Raw genomic sequence first — 22,933 nt, 5'->3', positions numbered from 1 at the left:
TTCAGTTTCTCGGATGAGTAGTAATTACTTTTAACGGCAAAGCCATCTCTCTAGCCCCGAGCTCGCTCTCTCTCTCTCTCTCTCTCTCTCTCTCTCTCTCTCTCTCTCTCTCTCTCTCTCTCTCTCTCTCTCTCTCTCGTATAACTTCCTGGCTCTCTTGTTGGCTAGGTGGGGTGAAAGATTGCATGTTGGTATCAGCAAATTTCCCAGAATTTTTTTCTGCCCTTTGTTTTCTGCAGGCTAGGCTGGCCTTAAACTTGGGATCCTCTTACTTCAGCCTCCCAACTAGCAAAGATTACAGGCATGATCCATCCGATCCCCAGGCTTCTACCTTCCTCTGTCTGTTTTTTTTTTAATGTTATTCTGTTTGCTCTCTCTCTCTCTCTCTCTCTCTCTCTCTCTCTCTCTCTCTCTCTCTGTGTGTGTGTGTGTGTGTGTGTGTGTGTGTGTGTGTGTGCTAGTGCGTGTGTGCGCGAGCGCTTGCGTGTATATCAAGAGGCCAGAGTTCATACACCTTGCAGGAGTCAGCTCTCTTCCACCATGTTGGCTTCTGGTATCAAGCTTATGCCCTCAGGTTTGGTGACAGGAGCTTTTACCTGCTGAGCCATCTCACGCACCCCCTTCCACTGTCTCTTAAAAAGGGCCCCCGTGGGGCCAGCAGGATGTCTTGGTGGGTAGAGCATTTGCTGTCTAGCCTGGCGACCCCAGGACCTTCACATGGTGGAAAGAGAACACCGACTCCACCCGAGTACTATGGCACCCCTCCAAAACAAATGTTTAAAAAAGTAAATAAATAAAAAGAAGTAGGACCCACAGCTCCTGGCTCTACCCTTGCCAAGCATGGCATATATCAGACACTCCCCTGATGATCTTGTTGACTTTCTAGGAGACAGGTTTTGCTGACACTGCTTTCCTATTAGGGACATGGAGCCTGAAGATGTTGCACCCCCCGCCTGAGGCCCGCCGAGCTGCAGACTTAAGAATTTAAACCCAGACCATCCGGCTTCCTAATCCTCACCTGTCAGTTCTGCGTATATGTAATGCAGTGCTTCCTGCTTTCACCATGAAGAGGACCACGGAGATGAAGACTAAAACACCAGTCACTAAAGGTAAGAGACAAATGGTTCAGGAAAATCCACGTTTGTAAAGGGTGGGCCTCCTAGGCCTAACTGATGGCAAGTTTCGACACGAGACCCTCCCTCCTCGCCCCCGCGTATCTGCACTCAGAAATCTCTCGGGGGCCTTCTACCAGTTATTTGTCTTTGGTGTGATTATAAAACAACAACAACAACAACAAAAACATGACCAAGGCAATTTAGAGATTTAGGTGAAGGGGTGTTCCCTCAGTAATCCTTCCACGGATCTCCGTGTTGGGAGAACACTTTCAGAGTAAACTGCTGGGATCAAGAGGTACAAAGTTTCTTAACAATTTTTAGTTACAGTTTTGTTTTTATCCATTCCCCCACCCCACCACGGGTATGTACGGTGGTGAGCAGAGGATGAGTTGCTGAAATCAGTTCAGTCCTTTTACTGTATGGGCCCCAGGGATCCAACTCTGGGTCCTCAGGCTTAGAAACAGATGCCTCTACCCTCTAAGCCATCGTACTAGCCTGGCACAATGATGTCTAATGTACGGAAGACTTCACAGTTAAAAGTCACGTCGCTTCTCCTTTCCCAGCAACCTCGCTCTTTCCCTGGAGGGAATACTTTCCAGTTTCTCGTGCTAGCCAGAAAGTGCTACTTCATAACCAATTATTTGTGTATCCATTACAGGTGTGAGATATCCATTTGTGTATCCATTACAGGTGTGAACTATCTTTGTGTATTCATGACATGTCTGAGCTATCCGTCCGCGTATCCATGACGTGTGTGAACTATCCGTCCATGTATCCATTCCGTGTATATCACATGTGTGGAAAAGTATGCATAGATGCTTTTAGTATCTATAGTATCTATAGTATCTATGCATAGTTTTTCTCACGTGTGGTAGCCTACTCTGGGTACCACACAGGAGCTTGGTTCACTTTTGCTAGAATTGCTCTGAATAGTCAAATACCTGCCTGGAATGTGGGGCAGTGCCCAGTATATGTCATCGTTTGTCAGTCGCATCCCCATTAATTTATTATGGGGTTTATTGTGAGTGGGTTGTCCTACTCTTGGAAACCAGAAAGGTCTCATGGCTCCTTCCTCCTCCACCAGCCTCATCGTCATCGAATCCTGATCAGACACCAAGCCAGCTCTCTGAAAAGAAGCGAAGAGTTCCAACCATCTTGCTGCCAAACTGGTGCAAGGTAAGCTTTGGGTTTCCCCCTTTGACCAGACCCTAGCTTTGTCTGGAGAAGGCAAGGGCATTCCCACCTCTCTGCCCACCTCAGGGGTCTGTCCTGGCTGCACATGTACTGTACCTTCAAAGGACTTACCTCTTGGAGGGGCATTTTTCTAAGCGATGCTCCCCTGTTTCCTAATTTCCACTCCTGATAGGATGACACCAGTGGCATAATTTTCTTCCTTCTGTTTCCTCAAGATTTATTTTTTGTTTTTAATTAGGTGTATGTGTGTATATGTGTGCTTATGAATTCGGTGCCCTGGAAGCCAGAAGAGGGCACCAGTCCCCCCCCTTTCCCCCCTCCCCGCCCCAGAGCTTGAGTTATAGATGGTTGTGAGCTGCCAGACGGGACCTGAGTATTGGGGACTGAACTCTGGTCCTCTGCAAGAGCAGTTGAGCACTCTTAAACTACCTAGTTCTCTCTCCAGCCCTTGCTTCATTTCCTCTATAGCAAACATTGCCACCTGGCAATACATGGTATTTTTAACTTGTTCATTACCCATCTGCTCTTCTTCATCTGGGGGGGGGACAGGAACCTACCTTGTCTTCTGTTGTTGACTGGCTGACATAGCCCCTATGCCCGGAAGCAGATGTCATGAGTAGTAGAGACAGAAAGACCTTCATGGGGCAGTGTGTGTGTCAGGGGGCGGGGGGGGGGTGTGCCTTTTCAAGGGCAAAGCTAATGAGATTGCCCTTTGGGGGTAAGAAGTTGACTGATTCTGTGGCCAGACGGCAGGCAGCAGGGCAGGCCCTCTGAAAAGGGTTCAGACCCAAGTCTGAAGGAGGCCCCTTCTTATAGGTTTAGTTTCACAGCGTGAGCCTGCGTTCGGGTAGCAGGGGGAAGGGAGGGGATTCTGCAGGAGGATTGTAGGACTTCTAGAAGGTCAGGGAAGAGGGGTACATCTCGTTTTGTGCCCGTTATAACCGCGGCTCCTCTCTTAGTCTGGCAGTCTGAGGTCTGGGAACTTCCTTGGGGTGATAAGAATAACACCTGCCAGTCTCCTGGAATCTGGGCACCTGCAGAGTTGGTTAGGGATTCACACAGGCTTTCCCTAGGGAGGGGGGCTCGCCCTTTCCTTTACAGAAGAAAGAGGCCTCTCTGCAAGCGCTCCAGGCCTGAGCAGCAGTCAGAGCTGGCTTTTGAGCAGACGGTTTATACGTCTGGGCCGGATGGGTGACGGACAATGGATGAAGGGATGAATTAGGGAACGGTTGTGAGGAGGTCAGCCTTGGCAATAGTCCACCCGGAACCCACCTCTCCTCCTCATGCTGACACTTCTGATTTTTCTGTGGGGATGCCTTGTCTTCCAACCACTTTGGACGAAGCTGATAATGTTTCCTTAGATTCTTTGCAGTTCATGACTTTCATTGTGCTATCCAAGCATTTAACGTGGCATCCTTTTCTCTGACAGCTTCGTACACATATACTCTGTCGCGGCTATATCCATACACACATACCCGCTGTCCTCTCTCGCCCCTCTCCCGCTCCCACTATGTCCCCACTAGCCCTCCACCCTCCTGTTTTCATAACTACCCTCTTGTGACGTCCCCGAGAGTGTAATTAGGGTTGGTTTCGTTAGCATGGGCGTGGGGTTGTTTCCTGGGGCATGAGAAATTCAGCGGTGGCTACACCACTGAAGAAAATGCCATTCCCCTCCCCTGGCAAACATTAACCACGCATAGCTCCTAAGGGACAGGTGGGGTCTCCTGATCCCCTCCCCCTGTAATTATGGGATCTTGATGGACCTACTCTTGTGCAGGTACCCACAGCGGCTGTGTGTTCTTGAGTGGGACGGCCATGTCATATCCAGAAGACTACATTTCCCAGCATCCCTCCTCATCCTCCAGTCCTTACACTCTTTCCACCCCCCTCTTCTACAGTGGTCCCTGGGCCTTGGATGGGGTGATGTAGGGAGAGCTTGATCTGAACCTCGCCCCGCTTCCAGGCTTGCTGGGGGCAATAGTGATTGATTGGAGGCTGGGCGCGTGACTCAGTCCTGACCGGTGAGAACTGGTCCGGAGACCCGCTCTGACCCCACAGGGTTGTTTAAACTGCTGGGACAGAGCCCTGGAGGGGCACACTGTGGCAAATGAGAGTGCCAGAGGCGAGATGGGGCGAGACGGGCAGCCATCAGCAAGTCTGAAGTACCTGGAGGCTCCCTTGGGCTTCTGCTCAGCAACTGGAGGACTGGACCGTCTTTCCTTTTAGCAGCAGCGACACACACACACACACACAATGCACATACAGAGACACACACACGTGTACACGCACACATTTATACACACCTACGTCTACACACCCACAGATATGGACACGTACGTTTACACACCCACATACATATACACGCACACCTACACACCGTGCATGTACGTGTACACACTGCACGCACACACATTCACAGAGACAGACCCGCTGTACGCATCCATGTATACATACACCACGCAAACAGAGATTACACACATTTACACATACACATATACATACATACTAGACACATACACATACACGGACACATACACGTACGCTTACACATACACGGACACATACACGTACACATACACGTATACTTACACGTACACATACACGTATACTTACATGTACACGTACACATATACTTACACATACACATACATGTACACATACACGTACACATACACGTACACTTACACGTACACATACACGTACACATACACATACACGTATACCTACACATACATGTACACATACATGTACACATACACGTATACCTACACATACACGTACACATACACGTATACTTACACATATACACTATACACATACCCACATACACCTATGTACACATATATATACACATTCCCAAATACATACATACCCACATATTACATATACATACACGAATACACATACTACACATACACACATACATACACATACACATACACATACACAGACTGCACATACACACATACGTACACATACGCATACACAGACTACATTTACACACAAACATCGATATACACGCTGGGCACATTCGTCAACCCGTACTCATACACACTACACACATATACACACGTGACCACTGTGCACACATACACGTTCATGACACACATCTACATGCCTCTATATGTATGCACCACGTATACCTATCCGCCATACACGCACAGCATACAGATACACTACACAGACGCACCCGCGTACGTCTACACCGCCTACACACACACGGACACGTACACAGAAACAATGCTTTGAAACTCGCAAAGGAAGCTATAAGAACTGTACAGAGGTCGCCCAATGCTTGGAATTTGCTGACATTTCTCCTGTCGCCCCGCCATCTGCCTCCTGGTCTTCGGAGCTACTGATCCTAGAGTTAGCCGCGCTGTAACACTTTTAGCTTCTAAGGACTTCAGTCTGTGTTTCCTAAGAATGACCGTTGCTTTCGGAGCTACTGATCCTAGAGTTAGCCGCACTGTAACACTTTTAGCTTCTAAGGACTTCAGTCTGTGTTTCCTAAGAATAACCGTTGCTTTCGGTGTCGGAGACTGAGCCGGACCGTCAGTTACTCTTCCCATCTCACAGATGTGGAAAGAGAGGCCTGGGAAGTCACTCAACCGAGGACCTCCCCCCCCCCCAACCCCAGCTCTCTGATGGTCAGGGGAGTTCAAACCCAAGACCCTGGCCCTGATTCCACAGGCCCTGCTCCTGTAACTGTAGAGTGCTCACTCTTTAACACAATGCTAACCTTGTCTCCCTCCTGTGTTCTTTCCTCTTGAAGCTCTATCCCTTCGGTGCTCACCCTCTGAGTGACCTCCGCTCTGCTCGGCTCCGCTCTGCTCTGCCTCCTTCTCCTCCTCCTCGTCGTCACTGGACCTCCAGCTGTCATCTACTCTTTCAAGCTTGTGGAGAGGTCTCCTGGGCATGGCCTTCTAGCACCGGCCGCGCCTCACTGGGATGCCCGTGAGGCCCATGTCCAGGCCCCTTCTCCCTGCTCTGCGCTTTATGCTCCAGACGGACATACATTCGGCTGTGGCCATGTGAGGTGTTGGAATAGGGATGGCGCCGTTGTCCTTACGTGATAGTCCCCGTGCGAGCATTCAGGGATGGCCAAACCGGGGACCTTCGATCTCGTCCTGCCTTAGGAAGCCGAGGAGGGTTCACCCCGGTTCAGCCCACAACCTGAACCAAAACAAGTGGGGTGTGGGGAAGGAAGGACCTTTTCTTTGGTCCTTCTAAAAAGCAAACCTGGGGCCAGCGAGATGGCTCGGTGGGTCAGGGTGCTTGCAGGAAGCACCCACTCTTTTATCAACGAGCCATCTCTCTGGCCCCTGACTATTTCAACATTTTAAAAAGCTTTGGCTTACGCCACGGGTTTCCAATATCTCACGAACCAAGCCTGGGTTCGGAGTGGGAAGACAATGCCTGGTCACACACTCCTAGCTTCATTCCTATTGCTTCGATTAGAATACCACCACCACCAAAACAAAAAAGCAACCAAAGGGGAGAGTTTATCTGGCCCGTAGTTCCGGGTCACAGTCCATTATTGTGTGGGGAAGTCACGGCAGGGACTTGAAGCATCCCGTCCACAGTCATTACGCTGCCTGCTTGCTTAGCGCCCGGCTGCATTTTCCCACTCGCACGCTGTCCAGAGCCGAGGCTATGAAATGGTGTGCCCACCTTCGTGGATCTGTTCATCGTAATGAACTCAGTGAAGACCAACTTGATGTAGACAGCTCCTCACTGAGACCCTCCTTCCCTCCCTCCCTTCCCCCGGGTGACTGTGCTCTTGTCGTCAAGTTGACAATGAAAACAGACGAGCACGTTGAGGGCCCGAGAGAAGGTCTGCAGTGAAGCTCACTTGCTTGCTGCTCTTGCAGAGGACCTGAGTTTGGTTCCCAGCACCTACATTGGGCAGCGCGCAATGACCCGTGACTCCAGTTCTGGGGGGATCTGCCTGAGATCCTCTTCTGGCTTTCACAAGCACCTGCACACATGTGACATAAGCTACATGGAAACACGCATACATACATACATACATACATAGACATTCAAACACACACACACGTACACACACCTACACACACACAAATGGTATATGGACCTAGTGCGAAGCGAGGAGGTACCCCGGGGCCGTCTTCGCAGTCTGCAACGGTGTAGAATTTTTGAATACAGCTCAGACTCCCACCTCTCTGCGTCTCCTCTCCTGGGCCAAGGGAAAAAGACGAGGCCTCGTATGAGCGGTAGTGGGACTTTGGTGTTATAGGAACCAGTGGTCTTCAAAGATGTAGCTGTGTACTTCAGCCAGAAAGAATGGCAGCTAATGGATCCTGATCAGAGGGACCTGTACAGAGAGGTGATGCTGGAAAACTACGAGAACCTGATCTTTGTGGGTAAGGATAATCTCGCAGTTTGTTCCGGGTTCACGGGAGCTGGGGCGGTCTCCCTTCAGAGAGGCTGTGGTTCACACGGATGAACCCTGCCACGGGGCTAAATTCAGACCCTGCAAATCGGGTGCTGTTGGCATCATCCGAAGACTGGTGCTTTCCAACAACGCTCCACTCCAGAAGCTCAGTTTTTAACTCATAAGCAGGGGGTGAAAAAAGATAGAATGTGTTGGGAACCAATGCCCCCCCACCACCACCACTCATTCCTGATTCCTTAGCACCATCACTTGAGTCCAGGAGCACAGTTAAGCCAACCCTGATGGCCAGTGGATCCAAGAATGGGCTCATTGACCGATACTCTAGTGGGCTCCGTTTCCTGGACTAACAGAAATTTGAGCCGCTATGATTGGGAGGAGGGGCAGGGCAAGACTAAGGAGGCTAACAGCTTCCTGTGCCGGATGTCTGTTTTTGTTTGTTTGTTTTGTTTTGTTGTTAAAATCTCTTAGCTCTCTCCTGAGAGGCATGCAACGTGGTTTTTTTTTTTTTTTTCTTTCCTTGTTTTTCTTCTTCTGTGGAACAGAGTGTTATATTTTCAAGCCAAGGTTGATCACCAAGTTGGAGCAAGGCGTTGACCTTTTTACCAAAGACAGCGATGTCCCTGAAGAGCCTGGAGACTGCCAGCAAGGTGAGGCAGGTGTCAGCAGGAGTGAAGCCTCTGCAGGTGAGTTCAGAGGGACATTCTAACAGCTCTGGAAGCCATCATGGCTGTCCTCTGTCATGCTGGGGGTTGACAGGGTGACTGCAGAACTTGATTCGTTTGAGGGAAGCTGTGCCCTACTCCCAGCCCCAGTGACACTGGTACTCTCTGGTTTAGTACTACACGTCTTCCTTGTCCTTGGGGGTGGCAGGTGATGCTAACGGCCTGCCTCTGGACTTTTCTCTTGGATCTCTTCCTCGAGTGACGATTCTGCGCTGTTTTTCAGTTATCGCTCCCACCAGAACATTTTATTTTTTATTTTTGAGTGTGTGAGTGCTGGAGAGAGTGTAGGCATGTGAGAGAAAGAGAGTATGTGTGAGCGTGTGGGGGTTTGTGTGAGAGTGAATGAGTGTGTGTGAAAATGAGTGAGTGTGTGTGTGGGAGAGAGAGTGTGTGTGTGTGTGAGAGAGGGCGTGTGTATGTGTGTGTGTGAGAGAGAGGGCGTGTGTATGTGTGTGTGTGAGAGAGAGCATGTGTGTGAGTGTGTGTGAGAGAGAGAGCATGTGTGTGTGTGTGTGAGAGAGAGAGCATGTGTGTGAGTGTGTGTGAGAGAGAGGGCGTGTGTATGTGTGTGTGAGAGAGAGAGCATGTGTGTGAGTGTGTGAGAGAGAGAGAGAGCATGTGTGTGAGTGTGTGAGAGAGAGCATGTGTGTGAGTGTGTGTGAGAGAGAGCATGTGTGTGAGTGTGTGTGTGAGAGAGAGAGCATGCGTGTGAGTGTGTGTGTGAGAGAGAGAGCATGTGTGTGAGTGTGTGAGAGAGAGAGAGCATGTGTGTGAGTGTGTGAGAGAGAGAGAGCATGTGAGTGTGTGTGTGTGAGAGAGAGCATGCGTGTGAGTGTGTGTGAGAGAGAGGGTTGTGTGTATGTGTGTGTGAGAGAGAGAGCATGTGTGTGAGTGTGTGTGAGAGAGGGCAGGTTGTGTGAGAGAGGGTGTGTGTATGTATGTGAGAGAGATAGGGTGTGTGAGAGAGAGAGAGAGAGGGCGTGTGTATGTGTGTGTGTGAGAGAGAGAGCATGTGTGTGAGTGTGTGTGAGAGAGGGTGTGTGTGAGTGTGAGTGAGAGAGAGAGCATGTGTGTGAGTGTGAGTGAGAGAGGGTATGTGTGTGTGAGTGACAGAGGGTGTGTGTATGTGTATGAGTGAGAGAGAGGGTGCGTGTATGAGTGTGTGTGAGAGTGAGTGTGTGGAGGAGACTGGTTTCTACCTGACCGTAATCTTTTAAAATATCACTGCAAATTCACAGTCCTCTGTTGACTCGCCAAGAATAACAGTGCGTTTCTGAATCACATCATCGTCACCCACCACGATCTGAACTTCAAGAATATGTACAGATGGTTCTCGTTAAGACAGTAACTTAATGTATGCAACTGGGGTGAGGACGAGGCACTGTCTTGCTCTGTAGCCTAGCCTGGATTTGTTCTTGGAATCCCCCTGCTCATAAGTGCTGGGTTTATAAACACACTATGTCATACTCAGCTGTTAGATGCGTTTAGGGAGCATTCCGAGTTATAGTAAGTGGTGCTCATTACAAATAACGACCATGGGATGGTGAGGTGGCTCGGAGGGGAACGGTGCTTGCCTCCAAGACTGATGGCCTGAGTGCAGGCCCTGAGATGCACATTATGAAGGGAAAGGACTATCTATCAACAAGTCACCCTCTGACCTCCACAGCCACGGAGTGGCGTAGGCACGCCCACATCCACACTCAAATAATAAGTGTAACTTAAAAAACAACAACCCTGGCACACAGCTTTAATCCCAGCACTCCGGCGGGAGGCAGAGGCGGGCGGATGACCCCTATGAGTTGGAGGCTAGCCTAGTCTGCATGGCGAGTTCCAGGACAGCCAGAGCTTCGTAGTGAGAGCCTGTCTTAAGACAAACCAAACCACCAATACTCTTTCTTAGTCTAGCTTCTGTTCCCTTTATTCTAGCCTTTCCATTTGTTTTTAAATTTGCGTGCACAGCAACAGGCTTCAGTATGGCTTTTTCTGACACACTTGTTCTTGTCAATTTTTCTACCCTATTCACCCCCCCTTCCCCTATGTTCCTCCAAGTAGCCCCCTTTTGGCTTTTACAGTCAGATTTGTTCTATCACCTTCTATTCCCTCCTTTACAGTCTTTTCCTCTCTTGTGGTCCCCTTTCTAGCTTCGTGACCTACACCCACCCACTCCTAAACATGTGTGCACACGTACCGGAAGACTGAAATATAGGCTCCCCATATGAGAGAAAATAGGTGATGTTTGTGTCCCTAAGTTTTCTTAATAGTTTCCAGGCTTTTCCTAGTTATTATCCAATCTGCCTGATGCATCATGCTTAAGAAAAATTAATTCCAGTGACCCTAGTACCTGTCCACTAAAATAACTAAAATGCGAAGCTGTGGGGGCCGTTGTCTTAGGCCTTGTTGGCTGCTAGGACAAAGAAGGTCCTGGTGACTTAGAAAGAACATAAGCTTACTTTTGTAGTTCTGAAGTCAGGAAGTCCAGGTTTGGGTTACAAGGACTAGGGAACCCTAGAGAGAGCCTACTTTTTGAACATAGGCTTGGGACTCTTCTTCGTGTGCTTACATGCCATAAAGAAATCTGGGAAGATCTCTGGCCTCTTATTAAAACAAAGATCCCACTCATGGGTGTGTGTGGGGGATTCTTATGACATAAATGACCTCTCAGGGGTCTCACCTTCAAGTGCCATTCCATTAGGGATGAAGCAGGAAGGACACCAGCCTTAGGTCAGTTGTAGCCATAGAACTCCCACAGACTGCTGATGGAAGTGCTCACTGGTAGAGGTTGTTAGGAGAAAATACCCATCAGACAGTATCCACTGGAATTGCACAGATGTATTACGTATTATGTCTAACAATTATAGTTCCCGATACAGATATGATAGAAACGTGCAAACTATTCAAAGGGCCTCCAACGGAGGCCTACCCAGATGCCGATTAGTGAGAAAATAGTGATATCTATGCTTGGAATGTTTACATCAAGACATGTAATGCAAATGAGAGAGAACAAAATAACGAAACTATAGGTAAGTCCCCCCCAAACAGCATCAAATGCAAAAGGCCAGGTACTAAACCATGCGTATTGTAGCTGCATTTAAGTTGCCTGAGAGCAGACAAGGCTAATTTATAGTGTTAGAAGCCAGGCTGGGGCAGTGGGATGGCTCAGCTGGTAAGAGCACTTGCCACCAAGCCTGCCAACCTGGGTTGGTTGGATCCTGGAAGCCATATAGGGAAAGGAAAGAACCAGCTACCATAAGATGGCCTCTGTCTTGCACATGCAAACTGTGGCACACCCTGCCCCTCCCCCATTACATAAGTTCCAAGAATGTGAAGACAATGACTAGAAAGAAAGATGAGACATGGAAATGATTGCTTACCGGCTTCTGATCGTAACCTTGATGCTATAGGCACAAATATGTTCAGTTTGTGAACACCAAACATTTTTTTGATGCTCAAAATCTTGATTTATTAAAATATGTCTTATGTACGATTTCTGTCTATATGTAATTATGGTTTGTTTGTTTTATACACTATTTCTTTTTGTTGTTGTTGTTAATTATGTATACAGCATTCTGCCTGCATGTCTGCCTGCACACCAGAAGAGAGCACCAGATCTCATTATAGATGGTTGCCAGTTACCATGTGGTTGCTGGGAATTGAACTCAGGTCCTCTGGAAGAGCAGACGGTGCTCTTAACCTCTGAGCCGTCTCTCCAGACCAATTTCTTTCTTTCTTTAAGTTTCATTCTACGTTTCAATCCCAGTTCCCCCTCTCATCCATCCTCTCGCCCTCTCCACCTTTTCCCCAGCCCACTCCCACAAATATTTTATATTTCATACTTTCCTACACAGGTTACATTCTAATTATTATAGTAAACATTTTTCCTTAAAACAAAACCAGACATGAAACAGATGTTTCTGTTCTAAATCTCCTTCATGGAGCTGGAGAGATGGCTCGGTGACTAGGAATGTTTACTGTTCTTACAAGACCAGGATTTGGTTCCTAGCACCCATGTCAGGCAGCTCACAATGGCCTGTGACCTTAGGTCCAGGACGTTTGATGCTCTCTTGTGGCCCACACGGCACCTACACTCGCAATACAGGTGTATTACACACACACACAAACACACACACACACACACACACACACACACTTACACACACTTTTTAAAGTTTAAACCTTTACATCTCCTTCAGGGAAGAAGACAGGGAATAATTCACATACAGAAATCCCGAAGTCAGACAGTTCCAAGACAACATCGTCGTCGTCGTCGTCGTCACGGCGGAAGAAGTCCAAGAAATCGGATAAAGAGGGTGGTTCCAAGCGTTTCAGGGCAGAAAAGCCCCCCAAGAGTGATGAAAGACACAAGTCATCTAAGCATAAGAGGAAAAGTAGCTCAAGTTCGACTCCAGAAGCAGGTAAAACAGTCACTCCTAGCAGTAAGAAGCGTGCCTCTGTGACCCTGGGAACAAAGAGTGATGACAGACACAGGCCATCTAAGAACAAGGGGAAAAGTGGCTCAAGTTCAACTCCAGAATCAGGTAAAATAGTCACTCCTAGCAGTAAGAAGCATGCCTCTGTGACCCTGGGAACAAAGAGTGATGACAGACACAGGCCATCTAAGAACAAGGAGAAAAGTGGCTCAGCTTTGACTCCAGAAGCAGTTAAAATAGTCACTCTTAGCAGTAAGAAGCATGTCTTTGTACCCCTGGGAACAAAGAGTTATGACAGAGACAGGCCATCTCAGAACAAGGAGAAAAGTGGCTCAGCTTTGACTCCAGAAACAGGTAAAATAGTCACTCTTAGCAGTAAGAAGCATGTCTTTGTACCCCTGGGAACAAAGAGTGATGACAGAGACAGACCACCTCAGAACAAGGAGAAAAGTGGCTCAGCTTTGACTCCAGAAACAGGTAAAATAGTCACTCTTAGCAGTAAGAAGCATGTCTTTGTACCCCTGGGAACAAAGAGTGATGACAGAGACAGGCCATCTCAGAACAAGGAGAAAAGTGGCTCAGCTTTGACTCCAGAAACAGGTAAAATAGTCACTCTTAGCAGTAAGAAGCATGTCTTTGTATCCCTGGGAACAAAGAGTGATGACAGAGACAGGGCATCTCAGAACAAGGAGAAAAGTGGCTCAGCTTTGACTCCAGAAACAGGTAAAATAGTCACTCTTAGCAGTAAGAAGCATGTCTTTGTATCCCTGGGAACAAAGAGTGATGACAGAGACAGGCCATCTCAGAACAAGGAGAAAAGTGGCTCAGCTTTGACTCCAGAAGCAGGTAAAACAGTCACTCTTAGCAGTAAGACCCCTGCCTCGGCGACCCCAGGCACATCTTCGAGTCAAACGTCGGCCACAGCCTCGACCACACCACCAACACATCAGAGCACCCCTCAAGAAAAGTCCACTTTGGGGAAAGATTCTCTGGGCAAAACACAGCATGCCAGCAACGCCACCAACCCCAAGCGTAAGCCCGCCCGGCAAGGTAAGAACCACTTTAAATGTAAGGAATGTGGGAAAACCTTTAACCAGACCCTCCACCTTGTGGAGCACGAGAGAATCCACACGGGGGAGAAACCCCACAAGTGTGACACGTGCGGCAAGTCTTTCCGGCACCTCTCGTACTTCCTTACACACTACCGAATCCACACGGGCGTGAGGCCCTACAAGTGCAAGGAGTGTGGCAAAGCTTTCAACAGCAGCTCGACCCTCAACAACCACTGTCGGATCCACTCGGGCGAGAAGCCCTTCAAATGCGACGAGTGCGGGAAGACCTTCAAGCAAAGCACCAAGCTCACCCGCCACCAACGCATCCACACCGGGGAGAGACCCTACAAGTGCGGAGAGTGTGGCAAGTCCTTTGGCCGCAGCTCATCCCTGAGGGAGCACAAGAGGATCCACACGGGAGAGAAGCCCTACCGCTGTCAGGTGTGTGGGAAAACCTTCAGGGTCAACTCCCACCTCTCGGAGCACCAGAGGCTCCACCTGAAGGTGAAGCCCTACAGGTGTGACAAGTGTGGCAGACACTTCCGAAACAGCACCTACTTAGCAGAGCACAAGCAGAGCCACTTGCCGGGGGCCCGAGCAGACTGCCCAGAATGTGGCAAAGTCTTCGATTGCAAAGTATCCCTTCTCAAGCACAGGAAGAGACACGAGGCCAACTCCAGGTACCGGTGCAAGGGGTGCGGGAAAACTTTTAGATGCAAGTCAAGCATCCAGAGGCACGAGAGGCTGCATGCCGGGGAGAAGCCTTTCGTGTGCACTGAGTGTGACAAAGGTTTCACTGACAAAACTACGTTGAACAATCACTTGAAGATCCACTCTGGAGACAGGCCAGATCCATGCGCCCAGTGTGGGAGAGCCTTCAAAAAGCTAGCTACCCTGCTGCTTCACCAGAAAAAGCACGAGAACCAGAAACCCACCGACAATGTATAAAAAAAGACCTTTAAGCCAGAACTCACGGCTGTGGGTCTTTGGAACAAAACCGAACTGAAAGAAACTGTGTAAGCGAACAGTTGTTCCTTCGTTTCTTAGTTGTTTTCTTGTAAGCTAGTAATTGTTCACAAAAGACTGTTTTTTAACCCTTCCCCTACTTGGAGCATTTGTGCAATATAAAGAGACTTTTAGTCGTTGTTCATATCATACCAATTGACATCTATGGTTATAGGCAAAGGATGGTATCACATATCCCACAATGTACCAGACAGACTCTCTTGCCTTCCAGTAACTAAGAACAATTTGGCCTCTCTCAAGCAAAAGCCATGTGGGCATTTGGATTTGAGAAGGAACTCAGGTAGAGTTTTTCTCTGCCAGCCACTACAGTAACCACTAACTAGGTATGGCTGTTCAAATGTCAAGGAATCGACACGGAATACACATCTCAATGCAATCTCTTGGTTGCACCCTCAACATTTCAAGTCCTCAGTGGGCGGTTACCTTCTCTGGCCGCTGAGATCACGGACAGCCACCGTTTTCAAAACCATGGAAGATTCATTTCAGAACTCGTTTAGATCTCAGCGATCAATCATTATCTCGCGGGATGACCCCGAGAAACTAGGACACAGCTTTGTGATGCGGAATCTGTGCTTAAAAAAAAAAAAACAAAAAAAAACATTATATATATATATATAGCAGAATGTAGCATTTTGTACGTTTTGTGAATGTGTTGGAGCCTGTGATGTTTGGAGCACTTTCAGATATCTGATTGGCCAGCACCCCACCCATAGGACTCCTAACTCGTCCTTGATAACTGTGAGCATGTTTTGATCAGTATCTACCTATCAAGTACGGTGCTGAACTCTATGCGGATTAGAGTCCTCTGAGATAAGAACTTTTATGTACCTAATTTTCTGTTGAGAAAACCAAGACTTCTTTAAGAGTATCTTCCGTCTTCGCCTTCTTCTCCCCCTCCTCCTCATTCTCCCCACAGAGGACTCCTACCTCCATTGTGCCTTGGGCACGATGACCAGTAGGGTATTCGCAGTATTACTGATATATTTGAGTGTTTATCAATGTCTTTCTACTTATCGAATATGGTGCTGAAGCCTTTACACGAACTGTGTCAGCTAATCAATCCTACCAGTCGTATGAAGTAAGTATTATGGACCTTATTTTCTTTCTTTTTTTTTTCTTTTATTCCCTTTTGTTCTTTGAGGCAGAGTCTCACTGTATAGCCTAGACTAGCCTCAAATGGGTGACAGCCATCCTGCCTCCATCTTTCCGGGGCTGGGATGACATTTGTGAGCCACCATACCTGGCTGTGCTGCTTTGTAAGATGTGTTATTTCCAATTTTTGCACTTAAAGCAAGACTGCGTTGCTGATTTCATATTGCACTCTTTCAAATAGAGATTTATTATATATTATATATTTACATAAAATGTCTTTAAAATGTGTGTATGCAAGTGCACGCATGAGTGTGTGTGTGTGTGTGTGTGTGTGTGTGTGTGTGTGTGTGTGTGTGTGTGCTTACATTTCTGTGTATACAGCTCCTGACAGCAGAAAGCAGGAACTGGGACAGAGGTCAGTAAATCATGAAATGTACAGATGTAGGTGGATCTAGCCACGGCCACTTGGAAGGTTTTGGTACATGCCACACGGACTCATTTATGAATTTTCTGTCCAATGGTTGTTTGGAGGCATACGAAAGATGACACCGAGTTATCGGAACAGAGACCCAGCATCTCATGGAGCTGAAAATCGTTTCTCTGTGACCTTTGATGAAAAGCATTGGCCGGCAACCTCTGACTGGCGGATGAGCTGGAATGCATTGAGACTCCTACCTCCAATGTGCCTAGGGCGGAATGCTTACCAACATCACGGACAACTGTGAGCATCTATTGATCATATTCACTTTTAAGTGTGGTGCTGAACTCTGTGTGTGGATTAGCAGACCTAATTCTCATCGGAGTCCTCTGAGATAAGAACTGTTATGTACCTAATTTTCTTTCGAGAAAACCAAGGCTTTTCTTTAAGATTGTCTATCTCTCTCTCTTCTTTCCTTTTTTATTTTTTATTTTTTAAGTTACAGGACTCCTACTTCCATTGTGCCTCCGACACAGTGACGAGTAGGTCACTAGCAGTATTACTGATATATTTGAGTGTTTATTGATTCTTTCTACTTATCAAATACGGTGCTGAATCTTTACATGAACTGTAACAGTTAATCAATCCTACCAGTAGTAAGAAGTATTATACACCTTATTTTCTTCTTTTCTTCTCTTTTTTTCTTTGAGGCAGAGTCTCACTGTGTAGCCTAGACTAGTCTCAAATGGGTGACAGTCATCCAGCCTCCATCTTTCCGGGGCTGGGATGACAGGTGTGAGCTGCTTTGTAAGATGTGTTATTTCCAATTTTTGCACTTAAAGCAAGACTGCATTGCTGATTTTATATTGCACTCTTTCAAATAGAGAAGATTATATAGTTGCATAAAATGTGCCTTAAAATTTTGTATAATATATATATGTGTGTGTGTGTGTGTGTGTGTGTGTGTGTGTGTGTGTGTGTGTGTGCGCGCGCGCGTGCGCTCGTGTGCGTGTGCATGCTAGCACACACTTGCATCTCTGTGTACATAGCTCCTGAGAACAGAAGGCAGGAGCCGAGACAGAGGTTAGTAAATTGTGGAGTGTCCAGAGCTAGGTGGATGTAGCCTCAGCCTTTTGGAAATGGAGTTTTGGTACACGCCCCACATAGACTCATTTATGAACTGTCTGTCCAATGGTTGCTCTGGGGCTTGCAAAAACAGCATCAAGTTGTTAGAACAGAGACTCAGCATCTCACTGAAGCTGAAAAGACTCTATGGCCAATGGCGATTTGGCCAGCCACCTCCAATGGCTGGTGAACTGGAGTGAATCAGGAAGGAAGTGATTCAGAAAAAGCCAAGGCCAACCCTGTGGCAGCCTTGCTGGAACTCCTGTGCCACGTCTCTCAGTGTTGAAGACACACGGTACTGCAGTCCAATAGGGCCACCTGTGTGTGTGTTCACATGTGTGGCCGTGTGTCTCTGCATTTTAGAAGACACGTTTTGGAGCTGTGGAGATGATTCAGTGGTTAATACCCTGGCCACGAAAATGTGAAGACCCAAGTGTGGGTTCCCAGAATCCATGTAAATGGCAGGTGGGGGTGGCAGCCCTCCTTGTAATTCCAGACTCAGAAAATAGAGACGGAATGTCCAGAGCAAGCTAGCTAGAGAGAGACTAGCCACACTGGAGAGCTCTGGGTTTGATTGAGCAACTCTGCTTTGGTGAACAAAGTGGAAGAGTGATGGACCTCCATAGGCGTTCTCTCCCACATATGTAGACATGTATGCACACTCAGCACATGTGTGTGCATGAAAGTGGAAAAAAGCAAAAAATTAAAAAGACAAGTTCCACGAATAAGACTTACCAGCATGAAATCTAGGTCCTAACCTGTTCTCACTCAAAAGTGCCGGTGACAACACTCTCAACTGATCTTGTTTGGACCGAAGACCCTTGTCACCCACAGTTTGCAAGCTCTGGCAGGTAACAGGGAAGCAAGTGGTGTGACCAGAATCTTCTTCTGCCTCCTTTGCCAGACCCTCAGCAATGCTTGAAGGACTTATCCAAAGATAAGTATATATGGTGGCTCGTTCCAAACAAGCCTGTGACCTTCCACCTGCTCCAGAATGTCACCGATGGAGTGGGGAGCCAGGGCAGAGTGATGATCCCAGGCTCTGTGGGTTGTCCTTATATCTTATTCGGGACACTTTCGGTAAGAGGGGGACAGATATCTTACGGTGAGCACAGGGAAGCCATGGATGAAGAAATCCCAGGACTCTAGTTGGAGCCTTCTCTGGAGATGCAGCTTGCCTAACTCTTGAAAGGATCACAGGAGCGGGACTGCGAGGTGGATAGGTGACTACATGTGGTCAGTTCGTTTTTACAGAGGTTGTTTTATGACGGACACATTTGCATGTGTGTGGGATTGCCTATGTGAGATAGCTTCCCCTGGTAAGAGAAAAAAGGAGACTTTGTATTTACTATGATCCTTTTGCTTGCAAACAAGAAGCCAGCTCACCCTAGCTGAGATGAAAACCATAGCAACGCAAGGAAATCGTGGACACCAGTGCCTGGAAGGGCTCCTTCCATGAAGGGTTTGTGAGAACTGTGACCCTTGATTGGAATCAAGAACTTGATAGAGCTAAGACATCTCTGGAGCTCTGGGCATTTCTTTGCATTGTCCTTCTTTAGATAGACTGAAGCATTCTCCATGCTGGGGAGAGATGGCTTCCAGATGTGTGGGTGTTTTTCAAACTTAGAGGAAAGAGAGTTTCTCTCTCCTAGAAGATCCCAGCGAGGCTGCTGTAATTGGGAAGCAGCCTGAGGACGGGTTGGTCCTTTGTTATCCTTGAGCAGATGCAATAAGAACATAGCACTTTTTTAAAGATGGTCTTTACGGGGTGGGGGTGGGGGTGAGGGTGGCAGGGTGGGGGGTGGGGGTGGGGATGTCAGGGAGACAGCCCATCTCTCTGCAGTAGCCTGCAGTAGCTCTCTGCAGTGATAGAGCAGTTGGAGAAAAATCTGATTGACGCATCACCAGCAACAACAGCCGAAACACGCTCTATCTCAAGGCACGTTTCTTTTTTTTTTGTTTTTGTTTTTGTTTTTGTTTTTTTGTTTTTTGTTTTTTTTTTTGGTTTGGTTTTGCTTTTCACGATAAAAGTATTATCTTCATAGGCTGGCAAGATGACTTAGTCAGTAAAGGTGCTTATTTCTAAGCCTGACGTGAGTTCAACCCCAGGGTCCCACACATTGGAAGAAGAGAACAGACTCTGGCAGGCTGTCTCCCCCCTTCCACGTGGGTACCCTGGCTTGAACACAAGCGCTTGCATATATACGATAAGTAGATGTAATAAAAGTGTATTCTTTGATTCGTAGTGCATGTATGGATACTGTCCAAAGTGTAGTGAAAAGGTATATATGAAGGTTCATTCTAACATTTATATCAACAAAAATGTATACACAGTAAATACCCTACAATGAAATATGTTACGCATAGTTCCTTCCTTGCTCTGTCCCTCTGTCCCTCTCTTCCCTCCCTCCCTCCCTCCCTCCCTCCCCCTCTCTCTCTTTCTTTCTTTCTTTCTTTCTTTCCTTCTTTCTTTTATGAGACAGGGTGTCTCTATGTAGTCCTGACTGTCCTGGAATGTAGACCAGGCAGTCCTTGAACTCCCAGAGATCCCCCTGTCTCTGCCTCCTAAATGCTTGACTTAGTGCATGTACCACCACGCCCATCTATATATGTATTTTAATGCATGTACAAGAAAAATAAAAGTAGACTATTCGTCTTATTTTTGTGTTTGTTTTCTCTGAATAGAAGCAATATTTTAAATAGTAGTTTTCCTTTATGCTTTGACAATCTCATACGTGTATAAAATATATTTTGATCACATCTATTCTGCCCTCCAAGTCTCCCTGGACCTTCCCCCCACCCCCATGCACACAGAACACATCTCTCTCCCAAGTAAATATCCTTTTATTTCCAATGCCAATGAGTCCATCTAGTGTTGTCCGTTTGCTCCTGGGTGTGGGACCATCCACTGGGGACACAATCTTCCAGTGGTCACGCAATGTGACCACCGGAATTGGTCATAGTTGGGTCGTCAAAAAGTTAGGTCATTGACTCTCCCTCCTCCAGTAGCCACCAACTGCCAGTAGCTCCCTTGCTCAATAATGTAACTGTTTTTTCCCCTGTGCAGGTCATGTAGAGATGACCTCAGCTGCTGTCATGTCAACAAGACAGCATTTCCCAGTAGCCCTCAGGTTCCAGTGCCTACACCCTTTCCACTCCCCACTTCCACCATCTTCCCTTAGCCTACGGGGGTCAGTTTGACACAGATGACCCATCTCCGCCTGAGCACCCATAGTGACTCAGCACTTGGAACAGTTATGAATCTCTGCACCAGCCACCACCCATTACAAAAAGGAGCATCTCTGAGCATGTGGATTGCTATACATATGGATCTGATACAGGAGGCCACATGGGCTAGCAGCCTGGAGCGAGCTTCCTAGGCTCAAGCAAGTTTTAATCCAATGAACTATGGGCATGGTGTGTGTATGGGGGTCATCCCTTGGGCTTCTCAGAGGCCCTTTCATCCATCCACTTGCCCTTTTCCATCATGGGATCAAAGTGTTTACTGAGCCTGCCCAGCTACCAGCAGCACAGAGTTGTGCAGAACAAGTCAATGGCCTTGGCAAGGACTTGGTTCAGGGGATGGTTCAAAGCCTTGGTCTGTGTTCAGGGCTGGAGTGGTAAGGGGGGCATGAAATAGAGGAGCTGTGCTGTGGAGTTCTCAGGGCTAGTTGAAACCAGCAAGGCCTGGCAGATGCCAGTAAAGCTGGACTGAAGCCCAAGAAGACCAACTCAGACAACAATATCCACAGGCCACAGTACAGCCAAATCATCCTAGGGGTGTCTCCGGGTTGGGGGGAGGGAGGAGTTCAGTCATGTGGACCTTCTAACAAAATAGACTAGAAGGAACCCAGGAAGCTTGGACTTACACAGAGGGAGTGAGCAAGGCTTTCTCTCAGGAGGGCCAGTGTCTTGGGTTAAGGTCCTGGAGAAGTCCCACAAAAGACCACCTCCCATGTCTGCAATCAGCAAGAATGTTTTTATTGTTCCAGCAGGCTGGGGTGTCACCACGCGTAGAAACAAGATGGCGGAAGACCCCCCGAGAAAGGAATGGAGGCTTCTTTTAAGCCTTACTAAGAGAGTGTCTAAGGAAATCAGATCATTTTAACTACAGTTGACTTAAACAAGTGGCAATCACATTAGTGTGTTCTAACTGGATAGGGTTAGTTAGGGGGCTGGTGAGGGCTATAGTTCTCTGTTTTTGGGCAGGCCTCGACAAGTTCCAGATCCTGACCTTATTTGGTCATTACCCTGAGATACTATGGGCTTGGCCTGAGTCCCATATGTGCGGTTTCCCTGGTAACCCTGCTATCAAGGTGGCTAAAAGTAAATTGCCCTTTGTTCATTGCTTTTTCTGGGACCATTTGCCTGAAGGCTAGAATGAGGCCTAGTAAGGCCTGAGGCCTGGTTCTCACAGAAGCCTGGTCCTCTCATCTTGTTCCCTTTTTTCCTGCTACTGTGGTATAATACTTCCAGCAAAAGCATCTTTTGGGAAAAGCAGTTTATTTGGCTCACAATTGCAGGTGACAGTCCATCACTGCTGCAAGTCAGCCTGGCAGGAGCCTGAAGCAGTCAGTCACACCACCCATAGTCAAGAACAGGGAGAAATGCATTAATGCATGCCAGTGCTCAGCTCGCTTTCTCTTTGTCATCCAGTCCAGAGCCCAGCTTACAATATCATGCCACCCATATTCAGGGTGGGTCTTCTTCCCACCTCAGTTTAACCAGCCCAAAATCGTCCGGGGTTGGAAAGATGGCTTGGCAGGGAAGAGTACTTGTCACTCTTGTGGAAGATCAGAAATAGCTCCCCAATAATAGTGGTTTCTGTACCCCGATAATAGGTTTCTCCATTGATATGATAAACCAAACCAACCCAAATCAAAAAGTAAGAGAGCAGATATATTTGAACAAAGCACTCCTGGATGAGTCCTCCAGGCCCCCCAGATAGCTGATGGGGAAAGAGGGCAGGAGAGAGTCACATAGCTGCTCTGAGGAAGGGGGCTCAATTACCCTGCAGACTCAAGGCAGGGTGATAACTCATCCTCCACAAGCTGGGTTTGTGCCCCATCATGATAGGTGGGGGTCTTGAGCAGTTAGCAGCCTCAGGGGAGGAGCCTTGGCTATCGCCAAGAATGCATGGCTTTTTTGGCAGTTCTCTGAGAGGGCGGGGTTTGGAGAGAGAGAACTGGGGCCAAGCTGGAGATTCCAGCAGAATACCCAACACTACGTGAGGCAGCTCACAACATCCTCTAACTCCAGCTCTAGGAGATCCAGGGCCTGCCCTCTTCTAGGTTCTATAGGCGTAAAAATGTGTGGCATATATTAACACACATATGAATACACACA

At 47.7% G+C, this 22,933-nt stretch overlaps 2 protein-coding genes across 2 annotated transcripts in view; one reads left to right on the top strand and one right to left on the bottom strand.

Moving 5' to 3' along the window:
* LOC118239329 (zinc finger protein 805-like) overlaps positions 1-22,933 on the bottom strand; it is a 573,173-nt gene that overhangs the window by 280,122 nt on the left and 270,118 nt on the right. The window lies entirely within an intron of this gene.
* Positions 1,064-14,874, top strand: LOC100763909 (paternally-expressed gene 3 protein). The gene is made up of 6 exons (XM_035449460.1): positions 1,064-1,109; positions 2,200-2,291; positions 7,567-7,693; positions 8,268-8,408; positions 12,638-12,809; positions 13,665-14,874. The coding sequence occupies exons 1-6, from the start codon at positions 1,064-1,066 to the stop codon at positions 14,872-14,874; spliced, it is 1,788 nt and encodes a 595-aa protein (XP_035305351.1).

This window comes from Cricetulus griseus, chromosome 9, assembly GCF_003668045.3.
Source record: "Cricetulus griseus strain 17A/GY chromosome 9, alternate assembly CriGri-PICRH-1.0, whole genome shotgun sequence".
In the NCBI taxonomy this organism is placed as follows: Eukaryota; Metazoa; Chordata; class Mammalia; order Rodentia; family Cricetidae; genus Cricetulus; species Cricetulus griseus.
Note: the sequence above shows the minus strand (reverse complement) of the source record. Positions and strands in the feature narration are given on the sequence as shown.

Excerpts from the sequence above, each read along its gene's own strand:
- LOC100763909 (XM_035449460.1), top strand. The coding sequence starts at position 1,064 with ATGAAGAGGACCACGGAGATGAAGACTAAAACACCAGTCACTAAAG. Across the intron at positions 1,110-2,199 it reads TAAAACACCAGTCACTAAAG|CCTCATCGTCATCGAATCCT; the intron begins GTAAGAGACAAA and ends CTCCTCCACCAG. Across the intron at positions 2,292-7,566 it reads TGCTGCCAAACTGGTGCAAG|GAACCAGTGGTCTTCAAAGA; the intron begins GTAAGCTTTGGG and ends TTGGTGTTATAG.